Below are 22,767 nucleotides of genomic sequence, written 5' to 3'. Positions count from 1 at the left end.
GTTCATCGCCTGATGACCTTCAGGTTGGTCTTGGGAGAATTGTAATTACCGCTCTAGAAAATTTAGGCTTGGCCAAAAATTTGCCAACAATATTACTGACGACCCAAGCTGATGTTCATAACTCTAGCAAAAAACTAACTATATTTTGAATACGAAAAACAGACACAAGGCAGACCATGGTGCCGGACAAGAAACGTTGAGCTTACAATGTCATCCAGAAATGATGAGCTCTTCTTTTCTTTTGCATTCTTAATCGACGTAAAATTTACCTATTGTGCGCTAAAACTAAGCATATTGAACTCGAAAACGCACGACCTATCTGTTTTAATACGGCGTTCATTGAAAAAAAAAACATTGTAATTATAATTGGAATCGATATAAACGTACCTCGGGCCCTGAATATAATATTTTATCAAGTTTACTAAGCTGAACTGAGAAAGAAGAGCTTCCCATGAAGCAAAATGGGGACACGTTTTCATAATGCTCATCAAAAAACGTTATGGTAGGTGTATAATACAAGACCAATATACAGCACTATATGCAATTTCACCTGCGGTCTCACAGGCTCTTTTCATGCATGAAAATACCGCAGAGCGCTATACGTAAGAGAAGGGCGTAGAAGCGAGCCATCGTCCTGCTTCTCTTCATTTCAAGCCTAGCTTCATATTCCATCCTAAAATGTCGACAAGCTTTTATAAGTGTATAATAGAGGACCATTTCGGCACATCATTCTCCAGGATTATTTTACAATGTCTAGCCGAGGTCGAAATTAACTACTGTGTCATGAAAACAGTTTCCAAGATTTCGGTTCTCAACATGTGGTAATAATCTTTTTCAGGTCTTGATAGAACCTGTAAATATTTATTTACATATAGATATGTAAGTTTTCAAGCGATACGGCCGAATCATATTACAAACATTTGGGGAGATTAAGGGTATGACGCGACCCCAGTAATGGCTGCCGCTTGCCGCCTCCCCTCGGGGATTTTTGGTCGGCTATTTTCTTTTGGCTGCTTGAAAATAAATATTTTGAAAATTTGACACTAATATCCCCCACGGATATATTGTTTTAGTAACACCTTATGTAGCTATAAAGCAGAGCTCTAATCAAGCTTCGCGAACGGATCAGTGTCGGCTGGAAGCAGCTTGCCTAATTGGGATCTGATTCCTAGAATGTTGACTTTCTGTCTAATCCGCCTATCTAAAATTAGAAAACCCTCGTTGGTAGAGTTTGACAAATCTATCAAGTCCTGTCAACTCGTTATCATCGGGCAGACTATGGCAATTAACCTGCCAATTAACCTGCTCCGGTGTTAACTGCACCCGCCATACCCCTGCAAATTCTTTATTTTGATCCACACAGTTCATTTTCTGCCGCCACCAGTCGCGCTTTCTTTCACCTAGAATCCAGTTTGTTACTCCTAGCGACCATTGGTTATCCTCTGTTTGGACCAGATGTCCAGGCCACATTCATTACTTCTTGATTTTCACCAGCATGCTGTTCAAGTAGACGTTTAAAGTATATTAGTGAATGCAAAGCATAGTTAGAGGCATATACACTGCGAGAGGCCACATTTTACACCTCCTCTGGTGGACCTCCCATTAAAATAAATTTCGATAAGCAAGTAAACAATATTAGAAATGTACCCACCTTAAGTTACTAAGCGCCCAAAAATAAATGCAGACACAAATAATGATCGTTACCGAAAGTTATATACATAAACTGTCTATCAGTACATGAGAAGTTACAATAAATCGCTGACGGATGCCGCTATATTTAGAAAAATAACATAAACATTACCATATTAAGAAAAAAAAAACGTTAAACTTGAACTCGAACAACAAAAACTGTATTATTTGTTTCATGTATAAGTTCAAACAATTCCAAATTGACATAGATAAGAAAAGAAGGCATTGCTAGCTGTAGTTCTGTAGCAGAAAGTTATTACGCAGCGCGAAGCGTTGACGCTGTTACTTATAATGAAGCCGGGAGGAAATACGCTTAGTGAGAGCGGATGAAAAAGAATCTTAAACAAACAAATAGAATACTGATATTGTAAAAAGAACCGAGATGGGTAGAACATTTAAACCAATGAACAAAATGAGAGGGTGTTATAAACTCGAGTTATTTCTCTGACCCGCTTTGCACCTTCTCTGTCGCTTAATAATAACCAAATCATTTTCCTTTCCATGTGTCTCTCCGTTTTCCTCAGCTTAAATAGAACCCTACTCGTTAGCCTCCACAATCCAGACCCATAGATGAAAACCGGTAATATGCGGCTGTTATATGACTTGCATTCCAGCGATACCAGTAGGCTGCTAGTCATAATCTGCGAGTCCTTTCCAAATGCGCTATATTGGAATCTTATTCTTCCAATTATTTCCCTTGCATGGTCCGGGCCTGTGGTTACAGTCTGTCCTGAGTAGAATTGCGCCTATCATTAAAGTGATTCGCAACCTCGTGTAAACTGCTGCTCTTTTCCCAGCCTATTTAACATAGTCTTAGTTGTGCCGTAACGTCTCACAGCCTGACGGCCATTAAATCAATGGTCATACGACTTGTCAGCTAAAAGGGTAAGGCAATGACTTTCTGTACGCAACGCAAACGCCGAGAGCATTGATGTCTTGTTTTATACAAACTAGGTCTTTAATGTTTTCAGGTTAAATTTTGTCCTTGTATACTATCCACAGAAACCAGTACTCCTTCTTTGAGCTATTAAATAGTTTATTGAGCAGCTGTCTAGAAAATTCGATGTCGAATTCGGCGTTATGAGCGACAAGTTAGAGATGTTCTTGCGAAAGACGGTAGTTATGAGATGAAGTGAGGGGTTGCTCGACTTCATCATAAAAAACAGGAAGGCAGGACCCAGGCAGTGTAAACTATCGGCCCAATATGTGGAATCTGTTGGCATTGGTCAGCCCTTCTAAGGTCTATTATATTGCCAACGCACTGAAATATTGAGCCACCTCTAGGAGCTAGCTGCCTGGGGAAATTGTAACTGGGGTTTCAGCTTTTAAATGGGGATCAAATGAAACGGGCTCCTTGATCTCGGATAAAAAAGCTTATTACTAATTCGCGCGTTCAATTCGAACGGCTTGATTTAACAGGGCACCTAAACCTTCATCGGTTGGTGTTTCTAATAAAGTGGAAACTTACGAAAGTTTGCTAAGGAGTATGCGTAAAATACCAATAAAATGCGAATTACGATGATGGTTTCGAGTATAGATCAGTTAATCAGGAAACCCGAGGAAGGGACGCAGACAAGCTGCTACGTTATATTTTTCCGTGTGGATCTTAGCCTGCGGCAATTTTTTCACCATTTAATGTACGGCAATAAATTGATATCAAAGTAGTTATAAAGGAATTGACTCGATATTTGGTGTCGAATGCACTGCCCTTTATCTGAGGGAGAAAGACGCTCTCACCTTAGATGTCATTATTTGCCCCGTTTAAATACTTTGCAAAAAATAAGTCTAGAACAAAGAACCACGCAGTAGTTCAGACAATGCGCAAAAGATTGGCTCCTTTATTGCAGCATAAATTCAGATGTGTCAAGTTTGATAGAACAACATTACGCGGTAGTGCTTAGATGCAATGCGCTATTTTCTATGCTGACGATCACTTAAAAACACTTTACAAACATCCTGTCGGAATTGTTCGTAAAAACTGGAGCGAGATAGAGAGCAATCACCTGGAGAATTTTCAATGCTCATATATCTGTTTTGTTGTTTACGACTGAAGCTGCAGATCTAAAACGTCCTGTAGTTGCAATTCATAAAATCAGTTTTCCTTCGTTTGGTATGTTAATACTGTAGTTGTGAAAACGTTACGGTGCTCAGGAATGAGTACCTATATTTATTTTCCCAGTATAAATAAAGTCATTCAAGCTTAAATGGTCCATGCCAGCAAACAACTGAGCAAAAACTGATTATTGCGTTGGACTCCACACCCGTGATATTATAAATCCTACAAATTTGACCGCATTCGGTGCAGTAGATTCTTTTAAAATGATTTGGTTTTCCTAATATCGAAAGCAGCTTTCTTGTCTGGCAACCATTAGCCACTGACGTCTCGGTTGCGAGAGGTGGTTAGTTCAAAGCCCAACGCCGGACACCCACCGGTAAAAATTGGTACAAGTGTACCCCGGCCTTGCACTCGGCTTTTCTAAACATGTGTGCCAGGGAAAAGCTCTGGAAACCGCACTGCGCCCCCCCTCCACGGTGGGTCCAAACTCAGTAACGAACCTCGCAGCCTGCAAAGGGGGTTCATGTTAATTTTGCAAAGGCCTCAGCTGCAGTGCTCCCCTTGTGCCGCAGACTCAGCTGCAGCAGATACAAAGAAAACGGCTACATACCGGCTTCTGCCGCACGAGGGGGAACGAATGACTGTCCCATCGGCGCAACTATTTGGGCCCTGGTCCCTTTCCCAAGCATTTCACCCCAGAAGAGCCAAGCATCAGGTCTGGAAAAGCTTGTACCCATTGAAATACCGGTGGGTACCCGGCGGCACCAGGGATCGAACCCGGTACCTCCCGAATGCGAGGCGTATGCTCTACCACAGGGTCACCGCTTCGGTCGACATCGCCAATAGGGAGGGGGAGGAGGAGGAGGAGGAGGAGGAGGAGGAGGAGGAGGAGGAGGAGGAGGAGGAGGAGGAGGAGGAGGAGGAGAACGCAATACGGAAGGCAGTTTAGCATTCCTTCTGAACCTGCAAGGAGGCAGGGCCTTACAAATGTGGGACGAACTCTACCGGGCTATGGGAGTAGAGAGTTTAGAGCTATATTGTTTAGTAGAGACGCATCTCCTAGATAAAGAAGAACCACTTAGGCATTCTCAAATGGGTTGTGAGGGATGCAGCAAGGTGATCAAAGAAAGGTAAGGGGGAGGTGTTGGTGTTGTCCGGCGCGCAGACCGGGGTTGGGCGAGGGCGAAGCCAGAATGCTAGGAACACTAGTCGATCACTACAACGCTATCGGGAAAGGGGTCAGCGGTGGCGGTTGTATATTTGTGGTGTGAAAATACGGCCAATGAGAAAAATAAAATTTTGTGGGACTGTCTAAGACAAGGCATTGGGGCCTTCAGACAGGACCGTGAGATACTGGTCTAAGGAGACTTCAATGGGCATCTGGAGGAGCTAGATGGAAGTACATACTCGAACGGCCGAGAGGTACTACGTGCTGCAGACAAATTTGATTTAATTATAGGAAATCTGCAGCTGAATTATGACGGTCAGATTACCAGGGCTTCAAGAGATAAAATGTCCACCATCGACTTTGTACTTATGTCACCGACGCTGTATGGACTCCTGTATATCATTGTTGTGGACGAAAAAGGGAAGAATAGGTTTATAAGCGACCACAACATAATACGACTGGACTTTGGTGGCAATACCTGTACTCAGTGGGCACCAGATAAAAGGCATATTTTCCTGTCTGGCCATGATATAGAACACCTAGCAGAGGGCTTAGAATTGTCATCGACGGAAGGATATCAGGCCTTGGTTGAACTGGTTGAGACGATGCTTTACAATACACGAAGGCACGGAAGTAGGCGTGGGAGGCATACTACCAAGCATTGGTGGGATGCTGAGGTCCGAAGGACGATCATGAAAAGGAAGAAGGCATGCCGGCAGCACCGACTAGCGCTGCGAACTAAACAGCCCGAGGAAGTCCTTCTGTGCGTGTGGCAGGTGTGCAAGGAGAAGAAGGAGAAGAGAAGGCAGCCAGCCTTGTACAGCATAAGATTAGGACCTCGGATAGAAAGTTTTTGGATGAGCTTAGGAAAAGTGGGCGGAAAACACCACTTACGTTCTGAAAAAACATGAAGAGGTTTTACAGTCATACAGCACTTGAACAGCAGATACAGGGCCCCCAGTCGTTACAGCTGCTCTCGCCAGAGGAGAGCCCAGAGCTGATGACCGAGAGAGTCAAATGTCGTTCAGAGAGAGCAGCGCACAGCCTCATAAACTAGAGCCAGGGCTACCAATGACAGGGCTACAACCGGATGTGCAAATGTGGCTGGGACAAATCGAGCTGACATGGAGCTGAAGGTTATTATCGGGCAACTTTCGGGCGGTGCAGCACAGGGCATAGATGATGTCCTGGCATCGCTCCTGAAGAAGATGGGTCATAGACAGAGACAGGAATTGTGAGCAATTTTAAGTTACTTCTTGCAGTCGGGAGAAATTCCTGATGAACTGATATTGGGCAGAATGCTGTTCCTGCTCAAAGGCTCTGGCAATCATAGCAGCCCAGCGGCGTACCGACCGATCATGATGAAGCCGAGTATATACAGGTTGTTTGCTCAGGACCTACGCAGACGAATCCAGGCCTGGACGAAGCGAGAGAAATTGCTGGGCGAGCTGCAGCAGGGTTTTCGTCAGGGCCGGAGATTTGAGGATAATTTATTCATTCCGAAGCAATGTATGGAACTCGTGATGGGACAGGGTAGGGAACTATGGGCTGCTTTCCTGAATGTGAAGAAGGCATACGACTGCGTGGAACCTGAAGTCCTGTGGAGGATGTTGCGACTCAGGGGTCTTCCTGAAGAGGTCATTGCCCGGATATGCGCTCTCTATACAGGCACCAAGGTAGTTGTGGAGTGGCACGGCCTCCAATCTCGTCCGGTCGAGGTGCAGCAGGGTCTACGACAGGGATGCCCTGTCTCGCCGCGGTTGTTCATGCTGCTGCTGATCGATTTGAGGGTGAACTGGAAAGGTATGGTGAGAGCTTTGACTTGTTGTACATGGACAGAGGCCGGGTAGTGCAACAAAACCTTGCGGGCTTGCTGTATGCAGACGACATTGTGCTTGTAGCGGGATCAGAAGCAGGCCTGCAAACGTTGCTAGATATCTGCACCGCGCATGCGGAGCAGTTGGGTCTATAGTTCAGCACGAGGATGAGTGCCGTATTGTGCTATTCTCATGTCAGGACAGCTATGGAACCAAGACTTCTGCTACAAGGGCGCGAAATTTTGTGGGCTTCAACCTACAGGCACTTCGGAATAGACCTCATGACGCAGCGTGTCTACTGGTAGACTACAAGAGCAGTCTCCGTGGGAAGGCGGTACGCGGCCAGAATGTCCTCACAGCCAAGGTGTTGTGGTCGTTCAATAGAATGGTGGTCCTACGCACCATATGGAAGGCGGGGATTTTGCCAGGTCTGATATATGCAAATGCCGTGTTGCGTACCACGTCCTCGACGCAGGAATTTATGAACCGAAGACAGAGAGAGGTGAGAAAACAGTCACTGGGAGCCCGTCGTTAATCCCCCAACGAAGTGGTGCAGGGGGACGTCGGGTGGTCCTCCTTCGAGGCCCGGGAGGCGGTGGCCAAGATTAGATTTGAAATGCGCTCGTGGACGCTTGGAAAGGACCGCTGAGTTCATCGAGTACAACGCTGCCTTTTGTACTGCGGAGTATGCACGCGCTGGATAAGGAGGGTACATCAACTGTGTGCAAAGTATGACGTACCATTGCCAATCATGACAAACACTAAAGACACCTGCTGCACTACTGCGAAGGGGCGTGAACATGTGGCAAGGGCGGAGACCTGGCGCTGGCGAACTGGTACAGCGACCAAGCCGGCTTTCTGTATGTGCTCCAAACACAAGAGCGAAATCACTCAGGAGTGGTTCTATGACAACTCTCTGGGGAGCGCCCTGCGTTTTTAGGCATGTGTGGGGGTGCTGCGCACGAAGAAATGGCACGCGCTGATCGAGGGCAAGATCAACGCTGATGTCTTGTGTGCGCTTTGCGGGCGGGAGACACATATGATCGAAAGCATAGTGTTAACTTGCCAAGTGCTCCTGCCATGCCAGCCTAGTGGGTCGACTTTGCCGCAGGTGCTGGGGCTCACGTCTGGACATCTGCGAGGAGATACTACGGTGGACAGAGAACTCATATGGAACATATTAAAAGAAGAAGGTATCGGTTATGCGATTACAGAGTTCCTACAGGAAATATACCGGGATAACAAAGCAGAAATTACATGGAAAGGGATAAGAAGTACGGAAGCTGTCAAGGTATGCAAAGGATTAAGACAATGTTGTCTTCTATCACCGCTGCTGTTCATGCTTTATATTGTCCCCGTCAAACAGCCAGAAGGTTGAATGTGGGTTTATTCACAGTGACGTGGCACTAGGAACGCGGCAAGGCTGGAGGGAGCTCGAGAGAGAAGAAGACGAAGACGGCCGGGGTGAATAGCGTGGTTAGGTCAGCTAAAACGTCGGTAATCCAGTCTGACCGCATGGCGGCGCCACAAGAGTGATTAGTAATGCGGCATTACTCCCCCTCTTTGAACGGCGCCGTCCTCGGCGCTGACCGTTAGCGATCCGAGCAACAAGGAACATCGGTAGTATCGGGTGGCTGGGCGAACGAGCGGCTAACGAGCATGGTAATGCATCATTCGTGCAATGCGAACCACTTCGAACGTTGGCCGTCGAGAAGAACGGACAGTTCCCTGGGAAAGAATTTCATAGTTCACCTTGCTGAGTTGGTGGACTACCTCATACGGGCCAAAGTATCGCTGAAGCAGCTTTTCAGATCGCCCTCCTACACGGATTGAACTCTACACCCAAACTTGTTCTCCGGGCTCGTAACTTGCATTTCTGTGACGTAGGTTACACCGGTGAGCGTCCTTTTCTTGCTGGTGCGGGATACGCTGTCGAGCAAGTTGGCGAGCGATCTCGGCATGCAGAACGAATTCGTCAAGCACCCATGACTGCGAGATTAGCACTATCAGGAAGCAGCATTGCGTCCAGCATAGTCGTGGCTTCGCGGCCGTGGACTTAACGAAACGGAGTGAAGTGCGTCGTTTCTTGCGGTGCAGTATTATACGCGAAGGTGACATAGGGAAGTATTGCATCGCAGTTTCGATGATCCTCGTCCACATACATTGAAATCATATCGGGGATTGTCTTATTAGGCCGTTCGGTGAGTACATTTGTTTGTGGGTGATAAGCGGGTGTTCTTCGGTGGCTTGTGTCGCTGGTCGCATAACTAGGCTTTAACCTGTCATATAGATTAGATTACAAGGCGGTAGAGCAACGCCTCTGCGGTTTGATGTATGAAGATGATGTTGTGATGCTAGCTGAGAGTCAGGAAGAATTGCGAACATTATTTAAATATTGCGGAGACGAAGGGGACGCTCTAAGCTTCAATTTTAGCGCTGTGAAGTCGAGTCTGATGATTTTCAACTGCACAACTGATCAGGGTCTTAAAATCAGGGTCTTAGCAGAATATAAATATATCGGGGTATGGGTAAACGAAGGATTGGCATACATTGGAAAGCATGAGACATCACTTAAGGCCAAACGGAGAAGAAATGTCGGGATAATGAAGCAGAGGGCATTGTGGGGATACAACAGCTATGCGGTTTTGAGGGGTATTTGAAAAGGAATTATGATGCTCGGGCCTACTTTTAGAAATGCGGTTTTGTGATTAAAATCAGAGGCACAGACGACGTTAGAAATAAATCAGAGAGCCGTTGGACGATTAGCACTAGGTGTCCACGGTAAAACCATAAATGAGGGGTACAGGGACATATGGGCTGGGCATCTTTCGAAGTACGGAAAACTGAGAGTAAAATATTTAATGAGGAACGCCTGAAAAAACTGACAGTAACAGATGGGCAGCTTTAGTATACAGATACGTATAACTAAAAAGCGTCGATTCACAATGGAGAAAAAGACTAGGAATCTAACCAGTAAATATGCTGATCACAAACGACGAAGAAATAAAGAGCGTTAAGCAACCGGTGAAAAACACAGAAGGTAAAAATTGAATAAATTCGATGCGAAAGAAACAAAGTGTGTAATTATATGGAAAGTGGAAAAGGCAGGTCAGGAAGGAAGCTTTCTTTGATAATTCAAGAGGCAGTGCCCTACTTTTTGAAACTAGATCAGGGTGCCTTAGAACACGCAGCTACAAAAAGAAATTTAACAATGAAGATGACGCATGTGCTGTATGTGGTAACTTCAGTGAAACAATTGGCCATATTATGCTCGAATGGAATGGCATCCAACCTGAAGTCGATGCAGGCGCAGTCACTGTTCCTGAAGCTCTAGGGTTTAGAGATCCCACTGGCCGGGTGGGTAAACCGGTGGTGATAGCTAGCAAAAAGCACTGGAAGGTTGGTGGCTTGAAAGCACAGAAGTGACATAATGTTCAATAAATAGAATTATGTTATAGTTAACCCATCTAAAACAATAATTAAGATAAAGGTAGAAAATGATCATGATAGGAACTGCTACCACCCTGTTTCAAAGGGGACGCTGCTATATTGCATCCATCCATCCATCCATCCATCCATCCATCCATCCATCCATCCATCCATCCATCCATCCATCCATCCATCCATCCATCCATCCGTCCGTCCGTCCGTCCGTCCGTCCGTCCGTCCGTCCATCCATCCATCCATCCATCCATCCATCCATCCATCCATCCATCCATCCGTCCATCCATCCATCCATCCATCCATCCATCCATCCATCCATCCATCCATCCATCCATCCATCCATCCATCCATCCATCCATGAGACACAGCGGGATGAGAGGGCTGTGGCTGTGGAGACAACCAAACGACGCCTTGAGAGCTGGATTAAGCTGACTCGATAAATGGTGAAGGTGGCGTTGCGCCAGGGTGGGACAGACTCCGTCACAGTAGGGAATTGGCTTGGCTAGGACTTTTCTGGTCCACCTAGTAAAAAAGAGAAGCCTCAGTACCAATCCAATCCAAGAACGTCACAATAATATCTCATTCCTATGCCGTCTGCTATTCGCGGTGTCGGCGGCGCTCTTGCATCCATGCCGTGGACGGTGGTCACTGAGATATTTTTTCTTGAGCAAAAATGTTTTATTCACGCATTCGTTTTTCTTCGACAAGCCTTCACTATAATACCTGACCTTAGTAATCCTCGGACTTGTTTCGGGCTTCTAGAGATTGCCGAGAAGGCCGAAATCGATGGCCTCATGCTGTATTATTTAAGCATACAATCAGAAGCATATAATATTCTTACGTTATGAGAGTTAGCTTTTTAGCAACAAAACGCTCCCGCACATAAAAAGGCGCGTCCAACGTCTCCTTCCACGTGTATATGCGCGGCGAAAGGGGGGTGGGGTTTGCATTGGGTTGCTGATTGCTGAGCTGTTGCCCATGGCTCTTTTGGTCCAAAACTAATATTAAATCGGAAACAAGCATACGGTAACGCGAGAGCATACCTTGCGACATTAGAGAAGCCGATAAAACTTTTGAACGAAGCAGTACCCCTTGATTTGCTGTTATATGCGCATGTTTGTCAAACTTATTTTCGGCTTGTAAAACCGCCATTTTTTTTTCTTGCAAAATTATGTTCAGGCTGGGCAATGGCCAGCGCGTGAAAGCAAGAGCCGCCACCGCCGCTTCAACCTCGTCATCGCAAAACCCAACTCGATTCGAATGCGCTTCACTGCCCGCACCGAACAATTGAGCCCCCCATTAGCCGCTATCTCCCTCCAGCCTTTCCCTCAGCTGCGCGTGCGACTGCGACCGACTCCCGAGCCAATTGATGTCTCGTGAGTGCTTCAACGTAAACACAGTAAACATACACCAATTAGTATTTAGTGTATGAGCCCTAACCTCTCGCAGGAATGCGCCGATGTGCAGATTACGACTGCAATCCCAGAGTGTTTCTTTACTCACAAGCGGCGACGACAGCTGCCGGCTGCGCTCGCCAGACAGGGTGACATCGACGCTTGCAGCTCAATGTGCATGCGCTTTGACGAAACTCTAGACTCGAGCTCCGCGTACTCGCGCTAGTTCTACTCGTCGTGGAACGGGTCGGTAGCTCACCCACTAACACTTCTGGCCAAGGTCAATGTTGATCCGAAGGGGGAACGTATAAAGTGTAGCCGCTTGTTTTCCTTTTTCTAACACAGATAAGCTACACAAAGGTGCAGCCGTTGAAGCCGTCAGCTCTTCGCTTGTCAAGTTCTTGCTCGGCCTCCGATCGCAATTAGTCCAAAACAGATCGGGCTACCGTCCTCAGATCAGTTCCATCGGCGTCGCGGGGCCGAAAAACCCACACTACGATGATAGGCGACAGTTGTCCGTGCTGGCGTCGTTGTCGGTGTATCGCGACAGATCAGTGCATGGAGGAAGGAACCTACCTCTGTGCAGCTCACTGACTGTGACCGTTCCTTATGCTGAAGAAAACATGCTTTGCTCTATATCGCTTTTGTGGTGTAACATCTTCATCAAGCACTTCTGCATGAGGGACGGACACTATGTCAATCGTCCACAAAAGAAAAATAGACGTGTCCTTTGATGTTGCAGCTTGCATTGCAGACGACGCTCCGCCGCATATACTCTGTGACGTCACACAGCAATCTCAAAATGACGGTCGCTCTGGGTGAGAGGAGCTTTTCCATTCCGATTTCTATCGCGTTTTTTCATGATATGCGCCGGTCATTATGCACTAAAACTTTGCGTGTAGAATCACAGACCTGCACATTATTCACAGAAGTACATAACGGCAATACGTCGAACGACTCTGTCATCGCCTCTTTAAAATATGTTGCCATGACTGAGAACTACTTCAATTCAAATTGCTTCAAAAGGTGCTGTGTTAAAACTTTTTCATTTTCTTGACACGTGCAGTTTCTACCACTGCCAGGCCTCAGCCTCCATGCGATGAAAATTACAGAGGGGTGAGTGTAAATTTTAAAAGGATTTAAGCTGAAAAAATTACTTCTTAGTGAGGGCGCTGGAACCACTTTCCACAAGGCCGTTTTCTTGTTAACATGGCGAAAACTAGAGTCATAAGTAGGTCTAGTTTTATACATATCGCAGGGAAATACGCACTTGAGATACCAATATATTAAAATCAGCTATACTTGTTAGGTACGGTAGCACGCTCGCTAGGCCCGAGTGGCCCATAGTGGAATAAAAATAAAGCTACATTCTAACCTAGCTGCTCCATACACGGTACATTGAAGGTTTCATAGCAGCTTGCCTGCGTGTGATACACGGCCTACCATAGCATGTCTCTGAAACCTAGTAACGCCTTGAAAGTTTCATTTCCTTTTTAAACACCATGATGTTCGAGCGCTAGTGCGAAATCGAATGCACGAATAAATTTCTGATTTTATCTCCTATAATAACTTCTTGAAATTAAAAAAAAAATTGCGGCTTACAGCCGGGACAAAGAACAGGGCCTGTGTTTTTGAGCGTAGGAAAGGCTTGGTTCGCGGGGGTAAACGTCCCGAAGGGACTCAGACTATGAGAGACGCCAGATGTGAGAAAGCAAAGGTTTGACGGGACAAAAAATATGGAAAACGAATCGCGCGAAAGACTTGCTGTGGCAGAGGACCTGTAGTAAGCAAGGAGCAGACGTGCAACGAAAAAAGCTATGTGGCTGTTCCATTCGCACCTCATCGTGTAGGCTTCTTTAATCCATAACCTCTCATTTAAAACAAAAGTTCTGTGGTTTTAGTTATAACCTTTTGTTTTCACAAAAAATGCATAATCAAAGCTTTCGTTTAAAAGCCATAACATAGAAAGTAAATGACGTTTCGATTGCACGTTTATATATGCCAATGAGACAGTGAACCCAAAAGAAGCGTCGAAAAAGTCTCAAAGGTGGAGCAAGTAACGTCGGGGAAGTTTGTCTAAGTGACAAAGCAATGGTTGCAACAATTTTATTGATTTATAATAATGTGTGACAACGCTTGATTAACCTTGATAGGTGAGCTGAACCAGTCAACAGGCGAACGTGAAACACTGAGGGGTTCAACCCCAGCTGTGGGTGGATTGTCGTTCGTTGTAAGCGACTCCGTTTCAGCGGCGAGACTCGAACACGGGTGCTTGTTTAGGTTATATGTAATGAACATAGAGGGCTTAAGTCAAAATTTATTATTACCACAGTCTCATATTTGGCCTATATAATATCCCCGGGGAAAATAAATGTTGAAGCCTTGTTGGTAATGGTGTTTTTCCAGTGAAAACGGGTTATTCAATAATTTTCGCTCACACGCCCTAATACGTGATCAGCTTGTCGAATTGACACGAATATTAACACTGAAATTCAAATCACTGCCAAAAATATCGTCGCCGAGTAAAATATCGTGTAACCTATTTCCATCAAAAAGCACAAATGCAGGCTTCAAATAAACATCAAGTTTTCCTCGCGGTCGTGTCAAGACAAGAAGCATATTGCGTATCGATGAGGCTAAGAACTTCGTTTGTGGATACAAGGTAGGACATGCGTTGGTGCTCTGATTGAAGTACAGAATACCGGAGTGAATGGAGTGCTTCGAACTTAGGGTGGAGTGAGGTCGAGCCTAAATTGCCACTTTTCATCTCAAGGTTTAAATGATGACTATTTTTCTGCATGCCTATCTTGCTTATCATTAGTATATTTCAGATAGAGGCGTTACACGAAACTCATTTTTTTTGGCATCTACTTTTAGGAAGTCAACGCCGCCAGGTACTAGCAGGAGACAGAGGCAGTTATTCCCGGCAACAGCATGCATGCTCAAAGAAGACCTTATTTAGTGTTCAAAAAGAGTGATTTGAGTTCCTTATTTTGAAATTCATACTTTCACTGCTGTAAAAAAGAAAATAAGAAGAAAGTTTGATGCGTCCGACATTCGTGAAAAAAATGTCTAGATACGAGCATACAAAAGTAACACTTTTTAAGCATTATGCATTGTTTTTTTAAACGTCTGTTATTACGGGGAGATTCGAAATGAATGCTAGTGAAGCCGACACGGTTTGAATTTCTAGCAGAAATCTCTTTACCAGACCATGAATTACGAAAGAACGTGTCCGCCTACAGCAGCGCACTTAAGTGAGCAGCTTCTTAACAAATAGCTAGCTTAGCTTAACGTCGATAGTCTTTAAAGCTTCGTTCTGCAAGATGTCCTTGTAAACGACTCGTGGTTTGTTTCCCCCATCACTGGACGTAGAGATACCAATTTTCTCTACGCGTTATTTTGCTTTGATACACAGATCGCGTATTAGTAAATCAGCCCTAAATCCAATTTTTGGATAAGCCACAGGTGCATCCATCTCAATCGTGCTCCTAAAACTTTGCTTTTAAATCCTTCAGAACGCCCTGGGAGTACTTGATTTTCATTGCAATATATTTCTGCTGTATGCACATAGAGATTTTTGTTTGCGCACTAAGCCACCAAACTTGAAGCAGGTATCTGCACCAGCCAACCGTTGAAAACGGGACAGTGCAAGCTGTGTTACTAAGTAGCAGTTCTCTCATTATATTTACGGATTCTGATACTCTTTAGCGGGCAAAAATGACGTATTGCGGGAGGCGGGATTTTAGTGGTTTGGCGGTCCAGTTGGGGTTCCCTTAGAGGGGCTTGGCGGTTTTACAATTCTCTAGCGTGGTCTATGTTCCTTTAAGGTATGCCTAGTTCGGCAAGAAAGCGTTCTTATGATCTCATGACGTCACAGAAATTCAATATGGCGACGGTCAGAATGCTTAGAATTTGCCTTGAAATTTACGTACGGAATTTTGTTGACAATGGTCGAGTCAGCTGCTGCTGGGCATGTGGTGCGGCGGTCTGTGACCTGTCATATATGTGTCGAAGGTTAGGAAAGAGTTCGACAGGACACTAAGCTACGAGACCAGTTAATAAAACTTTTAAATTGAAATGAACTTTTTTTTTGTACTTTAGAAGCCATCAGGGCCTCCTATTTAAATTTATTAAAATTCATTAAAAATTCATGACGCCTTTCATGAAAAAACATCACAGCCATTAAACTCTAATGAAAGAAGCCCAAGGTCGAGAACTTTGATAACCTGGTAACCACAAATGTATTCACGGAAGAAGTGAACAAATAAAGGGATGCTTCCAATAAAAACCCTTTCTTCGGGCAGGCCAAGTTGGCTCTCTGCACGCTTACGCTGCTCCGGTTGAACGCGCGATCGGGCGCATGCTTAGTTACCTGAAAATTATTAGATATAAACAGGGATTCCAATTTGTACAGAGATGAAGCTGTCACCCGTTAATATTTATGGGGGTATTGCGCACACTCCCAGACACCCTTTGAGTGAGTGGGGGTAGCTGTTCCGGTCGCAAAGGAGATGCCCTCGACCTGCGTGGCAAGCTCAGCCGGAATTCAACTACCTTGTAGTGACAGAAGGGGGTGGTCGTTTGGTGCCCAGCGGTCTCCGGTTGAAACCAGAGTAAGGATCGGAGTCAGAAGTAACAAACAACACACAATTTATGTAGAGCAAAAGACGATACAATGAATACAAAAGATCACGTGAAATAGAACAGACGAGAGGTTCACAGAATACAAACGCTAAGCATACAACTACAGAATGATTCAATAACACAGGCTTTACAACAAATCAAACACGAGAGAGTTACATAAACAAACACCAAATTGTTCACCGGGCACTGTTGCAGTCCGACGCCTCGAGTCACGATGTAGCCGCCATACGAGACGAGCGCCGCTCCCTTGAAAGTCCGTGGGCTTGCCAGCAGCGGGTGATCCCCGGGAGTCCAGCCGAAGCACAGGCGAGCACGTCCTAAAACAGTGACGAACTGACTGACTGACTCAACAAGCGGCGCGGTCGCTTTAAATAGGGCGCGCCGTGTCTGTTTGTTAACACGCGCCAAAGCTAGCGCGCACACACACTTAGCTTCGCTGGTTACATTGCTCTCTTCTCCTCCCGTTGAGCCGCGCGTCGTCATTGGCCAGGTCCCATAGAAAGTTCTCGAAAGGCCTGGCACATTCCAGTCCGATGAACCACCGTCCTCCCCGGGCAATGGGAAAGAGGGTTACGGCAACGCGTACAAAGCTACGCGCTCTCCCGCGCGGGGAAGGGGGCTTTTCTCTCCATGCCTTCCACGCGACGCCGTGCGGGCCTCGCGCCGTACCGGCTTGATGAAAATGTGCGCCGATTTCGTGACAGAAGCATCTTGTCATAATTGTTTGAGCTGAACATCGAAATCATGCGAAAAAATTTGAGCGCAGTAATTCGCTATTTGAATCTAGAAACATGACCCAGTCGGAAAAAACTACAGAAAAGTTTCTCATGTTACGACAGAATTTCTGTGCGGTTTTTGACGGGAAACCTGTTGGGACTACAGAACATTCTGTAGTAACATCTGAAATTTCTGTAGTTACAACAGAAAAGTGCTACAGAACTACAGATAATAGAAATATACTACAGAAAAACTACAGAACTACAGAAAAGTACTACAGAACTACAGAAAAATCTGATGGTTACGACAGAACTACAGGATATTTTGTCGTTTTTTTGACATAGTTCTGTAGTGTTTTTCGACTGGGGACACCTTCAGCTATTTAAAGCAGTACAGGTGACAAGGTGGACATTTTCTCCTTGATTTAAGTGACATCGTGGTAAATCACGCATTCAATTTCAGGCTGGATACGCGACAGAATGTGCGCAAAAGTGTCCTGGCCATGATGGCAAAGACGTTTTTTATAAGAACGACACCCCATGCATTGTAAGTATATCATCACCGCAGCGTAATTCCTGGATACCTTTCTAAATCGGGTATAAAAATATGAAGGTTTCTTTGCCTGTCACCTTTTTGTCGAGTGAAGAAATATAGATTCCCATTTTATCTCTGCATTTATGAATTTTTGTGCTTTGATCCCTGTGCTGTTATCTTTAGCGGACGTTCGAAGATTTCTAAAAAGAACCATAAACTGAACATGCTCCTTCACTTTGTGAGGAAGAAAGAAAACCGCAATAAAGGAAACAATAGGGATGAATAAGACGGAAAGCTGGACGAGTTGTGAGAAGAGCGCGTGTCTTTCGCCTTGCTTTTATTTTTGTCCGTTACATTCGCTCACTCTATTTTTCACTATGAGCAAAGTGATAAGTAATCTTAGATAGAATATCCTCAGTAGTTCATGAAGGAAAAGGTATCTTAAATGTGCAGCTCGCATATTTACGTCCTTGGGTAGAAGAAAAAGAAATTCGTTTGAATGCAAAAGTTCTCCATTGCTTGAAAGCTGAAACTTCATAACAAATGTAGAATACAAGATGGCTTTCTATGATGATTTATTGCAAGCATGAATGAGCAGTAATCTATGCATGGACACTTGGTACGCTTGGGTCATGTCGATTACTAAAGTCAAATACTTGCTTGTAATTGTGCAAAGAGAAACCTAGGTAGGTCTGAACACTCCACCTTGGTAAAGATCGCGACTGGAGCTTAAGTTGCAGAACTATTTGCATTATTTCTGCAATCCATTTCTTTCCCTCTTCTTCTGTTTTTTTATCCCTCTCTGGTCAAGAATGTTTATATATTCAATAAGAATTCACCGTTTGCTTTGGCGACACAAGATTCAAGCAAAGCCATAAACAAATGCGCGAAAATATCAATATTTGTTCTTTACGCCCGCCTTGTATGAAAGGCGAAACTTTATAAAGCAAGGATCTTAGGTGCCAAGCGATGTCACCGGAATGACTCAATGACACTTTAGGTAGAGGAAACATCACCAATGACACTATTGGTGATGTTTAGTAGCCAGTAGGGTTAAGGAACCAAAAATGTTTTCGAACAGTTTTCCGCTCTCCGAGAATACCTTTATTTATGAGCTGAGAATTGACAGGACGTTTTTCGTTGCACACCTCAGGTTCAGTAACATTTTTGCCAGTTCACGCAAGGTCTATACTAAAGGTCGTCTCTATGCGACGCCGTTATATTTTTCGCACAATTCGCACCTGGATGTCATCGATTGTAAACAGGGACACACTTTGTTTCTCTCTTTGTGACACCAGTAAAGGCGCTTTACCAGAGTGGTTCAGCCTCGGACAGATGCGCCCGGGTATATTTACAAGCTATGGGCGAAAACACAAGGGCGCCAATAGGCGATCCGTGGCTACCGCTTTTGAGATTCAAAAGCAAAGACAAAAGTTTTATAGCTTTTGCAAGTTTTGTTTATTACATATAACTAAGATCAGTGTGTCCTCGTGACCAATAATTTTCACAGTAAAAAAGCAATAAGCACTTATCTTGACGCCACCTATTCTGCATCGCCTGTATACAAGACAACCTTCAAAATATTGATTCGTCTCTGTGTTTGATGGGGATTAAAATACTTCTAGCATTTATTCACCATCTCAATTTTCGATGTGTATATAGTCATGCAATTTTTGCATACCTCGGGAAATACCCGAATGCTTCATGCGGCTCAGACACAGAATTTCGGTCAACCTTAAATCTCTACCAAACTGAGGCTTACAAATGCTTGTGCTTTCCAGTTTTAAACGGACTCATTTAACTCACAATTCACTTGGATTTAATAGAACTGATAACTAATTCTATGTTGACCACTTACACCAGTGTAGGGAAAAGGCAGCACAATATTCTATTAATATGTGTCCGGACCGGCTGACTACTCAAATCATAACATCAAAATGAAGCCGAGACTCACGAGCCAGGCCTTAGTTTCAGCTTGACACAGCCCGAAGGAGCCGGAATGTGACCGATCCGACCGGTATGTGCAATATGATTGCATAAGCTATTGCCAATACACTTGCCATTCTTGTTTCTAAGATGTTGTAGTTATTCCTCTGAATTTAAAGGAAATAATTCGAACGAGAAGATCGCTAAAGCAATAGTTCTATACCCCTCTTTACGTGCATAACTTATCTAACTCAGAAGGAACATGAATGCTTGTTTTAGTACTAGATTAATGCCAGCGATGAGACTGTGCTCAGGTAGTCATACTGAAAATAATTTTAAAAGATTCCTTTCATGTACTCACTCCCTACGAACTTAAAAATTGAGTATGAACTTTATCGTAGCGATATAGCTTCATCCAGCTTTAAAATATCTCTTCTGCGCCGTGATAAGGGAAGAAGTACATGACAGTTGATGTTTCAAGCAAAAAACTTGTATGGAAGAATTAAATATCCTGAACTTCCAGTCTCCGCCAAAAACGACAGCATAAGCCAAAAGCCACTGCGAATCTGAAGCAGGAAATCACGAAGCACACATCCGAACTGTTCTGAAGCATTCTGTCCGAATTATATTATTCGTTATAAAAGGTTCCTGTTACTCTACTCTCTCTAATGTGCCAAATTCAATGTAAGATATCATTTTGTTTCTGAAACCATTTTTCTAATCGCTACGTACATCGCTAGCGTTTAAAAAAGAAATGTTTCTAGCTAACGACCTTGGCGACCTTAGTTAACTCAAATGAAGCAGAGTAGAGTGGCACGCTATGTAATGATTACAGGGACACCACATGTCACACTATCATTCCAGATCAACACTTCGCCAGGTGATTGAAAATTAAATGAATGCGCTTAGGTCTCCTGAAGAACGAAATTGGCGAAATCCGTATAAAGGAATGTTTCCACTGACTGCATCGTCGTTGTGGCTCCTACAATCATCATCATCATCAATATCGCCACCATAATCATTATCAACTACACGCAACCTCATTGTCATCGCTACCACCATCTCTATCATATCCCTATTTGAATCGTCATTGTCATTGCAACTATCATAATCATCGTTATGACTAACTGCATCGTCACGTTCATCGTTATTATCACCCTCATGCTAGACAAGAACTACGACCGGTTTCTCACCAGCCCTAGGTTGAGTAATTGTTTTTGCGGTCAACTGGGGATAGGAGGGGTGGCGGTTAGACCCCCCTTAAGGAACATTGTTTTCATTAAGTTGTCAGTTAAGTTGTCACTTCCTACGAACATTTCTAGAGCCCGAGGACCAAGAAAGGTTCCCGCCTAAATAATATCCAGATAATTCGTTGGATGTTGTCGAAAAAAGTGTTGAATCTGTCCTAAACACTGGCGTAAAATGGCATTCGTTCGAGAAAGAAAAAACATTTATCGTTGAAAAGTCCTGAATAATATTTGCACAATCGACCGCGCAATGAAGCATCGTATCCGCAGTGCATTTCAACAACTGCCAACCCTCAAAACCGCTTCAACAGCCTAATGAAAGTAATTTTTGTGGCCCTATTTATTTCAAATACTTTTATTCTTCGAATTTCGTTCCTGTTGCGAAGCAGTAAAACTAAATATTTGGAACTTAAAGTATCCGGCGCAGTTGAGTAAGCTAACCATGTGACATCGGATAATACGGTAAAATGCAGGTCATACATTTTGAAAACCAGCCAATGTGACAATGCCGGCTGCTTAGATCGCAAGTAAATGAAGCATATCGACTGAAGGAGCATTACGCGGGGCAGCTGAATTAAATGCCTGTCAAAAGGAAGGGTGTATTGCGTAACCTATGCAACCTTATCAGCATCTTGCAGTTCATAGGATGCATTTATTGTTTACATATGGCGTAAAACTCTGTCCACCTTCCAAATTGAACCTGCAGTTGTTGGTTGCTGACGGACGCATTTGAATGCACTCATTCTCAAATGGCGGAGATTATTTATTGCCTAAACTTCACTGGCACGTTCAACTAGTAGCTGCTGAAATGATGAAAATAGTGCCTCGAGATAACTTCGAAATTGACGTCAGGTAATATGAATTACCATCAATTTGTGTGAGAGAAATTTTGTTCCGCATCTGGCTTATCTACTAAAGCAAATCATATTTTTTTCAATTGTGCCTTAGCGTTTGGCACTGGGTAATTCCGTTCTTGGGTGTTATTTAAAGAGAACAGTTTCTGCGAAATGCAAGGGGCTTAAATTTCTCATTTGGAAAGCAGCTACCGAGGCGCCAGTTAAGCTCCTCACTTCACTGATTTTCTGATAATACTAAGCTTTTAGATATCGAGACGGAGAACCACGTGCAGAAATGCCTGCATGCCCTAGTTTGCTATGCCGATATGCCAACTGTCCCCTGATTATGGTTCTACCTCATAATATTAGCGGAATAGTGTGAAAGTCAGAAAATGTGGGTGCGCTGTTGGCTTGTCCCCATCGTAAATGTAAGCGAAAATTAATGAGTGCGCTCCTGTCAGGAGGCATATTTGATCACCATCTGGCCGGCAGATTGCGAGGCGTCATAACACTGTGCGGCTTAGCGGAGTTGTCGCTGTGCTATTGGTCTTCGTTTTGCAAATGGTATGAGATAGTAAGCAAACCACCCAGAAGCTTTGCATCCCGAGTCAGACATGATATTGCTGGAGTTTATAAATTTACGACTAAGTTAAGGTTCAATGTATTACGGGCGATAATATGCATCTGATGACGTACGGCTGTAAAAGATGAGCAGATGTGATAGCAAATAGGCAAAATTGAAGTAGAGGTAATTAAGACCGTAGCATTTGGATGCCTTTGTCACGTAGAAATCTCATACGCTTGGGAGCTTAAGCATCCAGTATTTGGTTTTTCAATATCACGCCTTGGTTACGCTAATTACTGAAAGAAGCACGGGAAAAAAACAACTACTAAAGAAACACAGAAGCCCCCTGAAAGTCCCATTGGTAATATCGTTGTGTGATTCTGCGTCGTCAAAGTCTTATCGCATTTCATTATGTTTGTTTAAACCAATGAATTTTCATCAAAGTAATTATTTAAAATTGCTTTCGTGAACAGATGTTGTCGTTAGCTTGACTGCAGACACTTCCTTGAGCTTAAATCGAGAAGGATCAAGAATAGGTTTATTATCTCTGTACCCGCACAGTTGAGGACTGCAGAACGTTGTAATTGCGGCTGCCTGAACTCTTGACAAGGTGAGCTGAACATTTCAACCGTTGAACTACCTTCGATTTTTGCTGTGTCTGTACAAAAGCGCTCCAGCAAAAGCATTAGAAAAATACAGCGCAGCTCCATTGATTCAGTCCACGTCG

At 44.2% G+C, this 22,767-nt stretch overlaps 1 protein-coding gene across 1 annotated transcript in view; it reads left to right on the top strand.

The window, feature by feature from the left end:
• Window positions 1-22,767, top strand: part of LOC146174906 (uncharacterized) — a 99,109-nt gene that overhangs the window by 13,118 nt on the left and 63,224 nt on the right. The window contains exons 5-6 of the mRNA XM_084583265.1: window positions 12,635-12,684; window positions 17,395-17,478. Coding sequence (XP_084439391.1) covers window positions 12,635-12,684; window positions 17,395-17,478 — 134 coding nt within the window. The remainder of the gene's footprint in view (window positions 1-12,634; window positions 12,685-17,394; window positions 17,479-22,767) is intronic.

Source organism: Amblyomma maculatum, chromosome 11 (assembly GCF_055883805.1).
Source record: "Amblyomma maculatum isolate TAMU_Amacu chromosome 11, ASM5588380v1, whole genome shotgun sequence".
NCBI classification, from domain to species: domain Eukaryota; kingdom Metazoa; phylum Arthropoda; class Arachnida; order Ixodida; family Ixodidae; genus Amblyomma; species Amblyomma maculatum.
The sequence above is the reverse complement of the archived record's forward strand: the minus strand, read 5'-3'. Positions and strand labels throughout refer to the sequence as shown.